Source organism: Littorina saxatilis, unplaced genomic scaffold (assembly GCF_037325665.1).
Source record: "Littorina saxatilis isolate snail1 unplaced genomic scaffold, US_GU_Lsax_2.0 scaffold_1526, whole genome shotgun sequence".
Classification (NCBI taxonomy): domain Eukaryota; kingdom Metazoa; phylum Mollusca; class Gastropoda; order Littorinimorpha; family Littorinidae; genus Littorina; species Littorina saxatilis.
In genome coordinates, this window is record NW_027128852.1 from 7,501 (window position 1) to 13,547 (window position 6,047).

Genomic DNA, 6,047 nt, shown 5'->3' on the forward strand with positions numbered 1-6,047 from the left:
GGCAAGAACCGAACACGAGTTAGTGTGCAGTCGCTCAGAATGTAGGAAGGCTAGAACCGAACACGAGTTAGTGTGGAGTCGCTCAGAATGTAGGAAGGCTAGAACCGAACACGAGTTAGTGTGCAGTCGCTCAGAATGTAGGAAGGCAAGAACCGAACACGAGTTAGTGTGCAGTCGCTCAGAATGTAGGAAGGCTAGAACCGAACACGAATTAGTGTGCAGTCGCTCAGAATGTAGGACGGCAAGAACCGAACACGAGTTAGTGTGTAGTCGCTCAGAATGTAGAAAGGCTAGAACCGAACACGAGTTAGTGTGCAGTCGCTCAGAATGTAGGAAGGCAAGAACCGAACACGAGTTAGTGTGTAGTCGCTCAGAATGTAGAAAGGCTAGAACCGAACACGAGTTAGTGTGCAGTTGCTCAGAATGTAGGAAGGCTAGAACCGAACACGAGTTAGTGTGCAGTCGCTCAGAATGTAGAAAGGCTAGAACCGAACACGAGTTAGTGTGCAGTCGCTCGGAATATAGAAAGGCTAGAACCGAACACGAGTTAGTGTGCAGTTGCTCAGAATGTAGGAAGGCTAGAACCGAACACGAGTTAGTGTGCAGTCGCTCAGAATGTAGGAAGGCTAGTACTGAACACGAGTTAGTGTGCAGTCGATCAGAATATAGGAAGGCTAGAACCGAACACGAGTTAGTGTGCAGTCGCTCAGAATGTAGGAAGGCTAGTACTGAACACGAGTTAGTGTGCAGTCGCTCAGAATGTAGGAAGGCTAGAACCGAACACGAGTTAGTGTGCAGTCGCTCAGAATATAGGAAGGCTAGAACCGAACACGAGTTAGTGTGCAGTCGCTCAGAATGTAGGAAGGCTAGTACTGAACACGAGTTAGTGTGCAGTCGCTCAGAATGTAGAAAGGCAAGAACCGAACACGAGTTAGTGTGCAGTCGCTCAGAATGTAGGAAGGCTAGAACCGAACACGAATTAGTGTGCAGTCGCTCAGAATTTAGGAAGGCAAGAACCGAACACGAGTTAGTGTGCAGTTGCTCAGAATGTAGAAAGGCTAGAACCGAACACGAGTTAGTGTGCAGTCGCTCAGAATGTAGGAAGGCTAGAACCGAACACGAGTTAGTGTGCAGTCGCTCAGAATATAGGAAGGCTAGAACCGAACACGAGTTAGTGTGTAGTCTCTCAGAATGTAGAAAGGCTAGAACCGAACACGAGTTAGTGTGCAGTCGCTCAGAATGTCAGAAAGCTAGAACCGAACACGAGTTAGTGTGCAGTCGCTCAGAATGTAGGAAGGCTAGAACCGAACACGAGTCAGTGTGCAGTCGCTCAGAATGTAGGAAGGCTAGAACCGAACAGGAGTAGTTTGCAGTCGCGCAGAATTTAGGAAGGCTAGAACCGAACACGAGTTAGTGTGCAGTCGCTCAGAATGTAGGAAGACTGTGCAGTCGCGCAGAATGTAGGAAGGCTAGAACCTAACAGGAGTTAGTGTGCAGTCGCTCAGAATGCTATGTGTACGCAGTCTCCAAGTCAAGCCAATCGCGGACCAAAAGTGCAGGGAAAGTTGTGGGAGGAAGGGTGTTAGTGTAGGAACCGTTTTCCTGTTACCCCGATCGATGCCAGTAAGTTACATAGCTTTCTCACTCGTCAATGGGGCCAGTGCAAGGAGGAAGGGAGTGCGGTGGATGGGTGTCGGGGGGGGGTGCGGTGGAGGGGAGTGGGGGGGGGGGGGTGTCGGGGTAAGCAGAACAGCTCAAACGGGATGGTCTCCCAGACATTGATTTCACGGAACGATTGGGTTTCGAGGGAGAAGGGGGTTATGGAACGACTTTTTTTACTTTTCTTTCTTTCTTTCTTTTCCTTTCTTTTTAATATTTAGTCAAGTTTTGACTAAATATTTTAACGTCGAGGGGGAATCGAGACGAGGGTCGTGGTGTATGTGTGTGTGTCTGTGTGTGTGTATGTGTGTGTGTGTGTGTGTGCGTGTGTGTGTGTAGAGCGATTCAGACCAAACTACTGGACCGATCTTTATTATATTTGACATGAGAGTTTCCGGGAATGATATCCCCATACGTTTTTTTAATTTTTTTGATAAATGTCTTTGATGACGTCATATCCGACTTTTCGTGAAAGTTGAGGCGGCACTGTCACCCCCTCATTTTTCAACCAAATTGATTGAAATTTTGGCCAAGCAATCTTCGACGAAGCCCGGACTTCGGTATTGCATTTCAGCGTGGTGGCTTAAAAATTAATTAATGACTTTGGTCTTTACAAATCTGAAAATTGTAAAAAACAAAAAGAAAATTATAAAACGATCCAAATTTACGTTTATCTTATTCTTCATCATTTTCTGATTCCAAAAACATATAAATATGTTATATTTGGATTAAAAACAAGCTCTGAAAATTAAATATATAAAAATTATTATCAAAATTAAATTGTCCAAATCAATTTAAAAACACTTTCATCTTATTCCTTGTCGGTTCCTGATTCCAAAAACATATAGATATGATATGTTTGGATTAAAAACACGCTCAGAAAGTTAAAACGAAGAGAGGTACAGAAAAGCGTGCTATCCTTCTTAGCGCAACTACTACCCCGCTCTTCTTGTCAATTTCACTGCCTTTGCCATGAGCGGTGGACTGACGATGCTACGAGTATACGGTCTTGCTGAAAAATGGCATTGCGTTCAGTTTCATTCTGTGAGTTCGACAGCTACTTGACTAAATATTGTATTTTCGCCTTACGCGACTTGTTTTCTTTCTTTTCTTTCTTTCTTTTTCTTTATTTTTTATTCTTTCTTTCTCGTTTTATTCATGCTTTCTTTCTTTCTTTTTTACTTTGTATTTCGCTCTTTCTCTCTCCTTTTGGCCAAGGATGTATCTTTTTCTTTCTTTCTTTCTCCAGCCTGCCTGTCATTTCGTCTGTCGGTCTGTCTTTAAGAGTCTGGTTTCTTTTCATGCACAGTGCAAAGGAGAAAAGAACGAATAAAAGCGGACGGAAAGTCATGGAAATGGGGGTTGGATACGCCCAATTGTCAGGAACGTACAACTAATGCACATGACATTTCGGGGGACGGGGTAGGGGTGTGGGGCAGAGAGGGTGGGGGGGGGGGGGCAAGGGAGCGGGGTATTGCATGGGGTTGAGCTGAGGGAGGTACAGGGTCAGTTTCCTGTTTTCCCGATTGACCCAACGCTAAGTGACAGCCACATTGCCGTAAGGTTTCTCCCTTGTCAGGGCAGACTGGGCGAGACAAAACCGGGCAAGACAAGAAAGGACAAGACAAGTCTCGCCAAAGGGCAGGAACCCCAGACAATACCGGTATCTTTACTGTGTTAGGGGGAGAGGGGACAGCGGGACCGGAGGCGGGGGGGGGGGGGGAGGGGGAGGCTGGCAGGGGCTTGGGGATAGGGAGAAGGTGCAGCAGAAGATGGACCAAAGTTGAGAAGAAGGATGACGAGGTTCAGTTGACGATATGGCCATCAATCACAATACAGTGGAACCCCCCTTTTAAGACCCCCCAGTTTAAGACTTCCTCCCTTGTAAGGCCTTGCTCTTTCAGATGTTCCGTTCATAACCTCTGTAAATGTACCTCCATTGTAAGACTCCCTCCTTTTTAAGACCTGATTTTCTCAGATGTTGAAGGTCTTAAAAGGGGGGGGGGGGTACCACTGTGTTGAACAGTCGGGAAACCGTGAATTTGCCGGGGTGGGGGCAGGGATGGTTGTGGGGGAGGGGGGGAGGGCTGGTTCTGGGGGCTGGAGGTGTTGTGGTGAAAATAATAAAGACTCAATCCTCACTGTGCCAGACAATCATGGATTCTGTGTGTGCCATGGCCAAGGTCTGGAAGTGCAGGCAGTCTAAGAATTAGCATACGGAGAAAACCGACCGAGATGAGAAAAGAGGAGGTGATAGTCTTTCACTTTGTCCTTATTATGGGGTGCTTGTGTGTTTGTGCGTGTGTGTGTGTGTGTGTGTCTGTGTGTGTGTGTGTGTGTGTGTGTGTGTGTGTGTGTGTGTGTGTGTGTGTGTGTGTGTGTGTGTGGTTTCATGGGGGACATTTCGAAGGGGGGAGGGGGGGGGGCAGTCGCTTTTTCTTGAATTATGTGTTTAAAGACCTGGTCCAATCATGATGATCATCATGATGGGAGAGGAGGGGTAACTTTAGATATATGCTCTTATTAGTTTGGGGGGAGCTCGAGGGACAATGCTTGGACCCGCGGAGGACGGGGGGGTGGGGGGGTGTTTCTGGGTGTTATGTGGTTATTTGTACTTTGCAGTCAGCGGTCAATGGTTTGCACCTCCAGACAGTCCTGTCATTAATCTGCGGTGAATAAGGAGATCTAGATGTTTCTCAGCGGTTGGGGATCCGCTCTGTTGTCCGAAGTCTGTAGCATTTCGGTCGGAGTTTGCCTTGCATGCAAAACAGCAAGAACTGTGTTCCGGGATATTGTAAACTGATAGGGGTGACAGTGTTTCTTTCAAGGATGCACGATTGGTACGGGCGTGCGTACTTCCATACACTAGCTCCAAGCATCAGCGAGTACACGCAGTCAATGCCATGGTCTCGTTATAATGTGACAAGAATAATTATTTCGATGTGTATTATCATTTGATTTGGAATTGTGTACAGACTCATTTATTTATGTAGTTTTTTGTGAGACGCTTAGAACTGTTTTATGATTTGCGCCATATAAATATCCTCATTATTATTATTATAGCGATAGTCACCCGGTCGTGAAATACTTTTGAAACCACCGGAACTAGAACGACCTTAAATGAATGGGCGGCGGATCAGCGAAGAAAGCAGAACAGAAACCTCACTTTGAGTTGTATCTCTGCACAAACGGGCATCAGCGAGTAAACTATAGATCGGTGCCATATAGTTCCAGCAATGTCAAGCAACGAGCCATAGTCAGCCGGTCGTCAGCTCGAAACTACCGGAACTGGAACTTCTTCTTCTTCTTCTGCGTTCATGGGATACAAAAAAAATTAAAATAACACGTGTATGGCCGTTTTTACCCCACCATTTAGGCAGCCATACGCCGTTTTCGAGGGAAGCAAGCTGGGTATGTTCGTGTTCTATAACCCACCGAACTCGGACATGGATTACAGGATTTTTTTCCCGTGACGCACTTGGTCTTGTGCCTGCGTGTACACGCGAAGGGGGATAAGGCACTACACTAGCAGGTCTGCACATAAGTTGATCTGGGCCGAGATGGGAAAAATCTCCACTGTTAGACCACATGCCGAGGCCGGGATTCGAACACGCGACCTTCCGCATGGTTGGTCGGTGTCTTATCTACTAGCTAAAGACCATTGCGCCCGTCGGGAACTGGAACGATCCAGTATAAATTGGTAGCGAATCAGCTCAGACATCAGAGGAGATTATACTCACTTTGAGGCACCACTCAGGGGAAACTCGCCATGAACATTTAAAAACATTAGTTGCTGAAACGGTCGCCGGCAGTAGTGTCAAAGCAAAGCGAGCTATGTATTTTTAAAACCAAAAGAATTAAACTATCTGGAATGGACCGGCAGCAAATCAGCGAAAAGCTAAATCATATTATTTTGAAAAACGGTCCTCACTTTGAGGTACCTCTCTGCACAACCGAAGACCAGGAAAAAAACTTAGGTGGGTGCTTTCGAAACTACCGTAATGGACGAGCAGTGCAAATCGGCTAAGAAAGCGGGGTATAATCCCTACTATGAGGTACCTTTTAGCGTACACTTGCACTAGCAAATAAACCAGATTGGCGCAATTAAGAGCTATGCTGTAAAGTGCGTTTGAAGCAACCGGAATAAGGACGACCTAGAACCGGCCGGAAGGAGCAAACAAAAGAGCGGTACTTCTGATGCAATGGTCCAATCGAAGAATCTTTTATTCAGTCCCGCACACGAACTTGCCATTACAATGTAACAGTGAGGCCACTGGACCTGATTGCACGGGACGAGTCAATATTGCATGACTGGTTCTTTGAGGATGACACCGAGGTAGGTCGAAAAAAATCGGTCTGTAAGGCCAAACAAAAATATATGTTGGTTT

General features: G+C 46.3%; 1 protein-coding gene across 1 annotated transcript in view; it reads right to left on the bottom strand.

The window, feature by feature from the left end:
- LOC138957182 (uncharacterized) overlaps positions 1 to 386 on the bottom strand; it is a gene marked incomplete at both ends in the record, with an annotated part of 804 nt that extends 418 nt beyond the window's left edge. The window contains one exon of the mRNA XM_070328340.1: positions 255 to 386. Within this exon, the coding sequence (XP_070184441.1) occupies positions 255 to 386 (132 nt within the window). The remainder of the gene's footprint in view (positions 1 to 254) is intronic.
- Between the last annotated feature and the right edge of the window lie 5,661 nt (positions 387 to 6,047).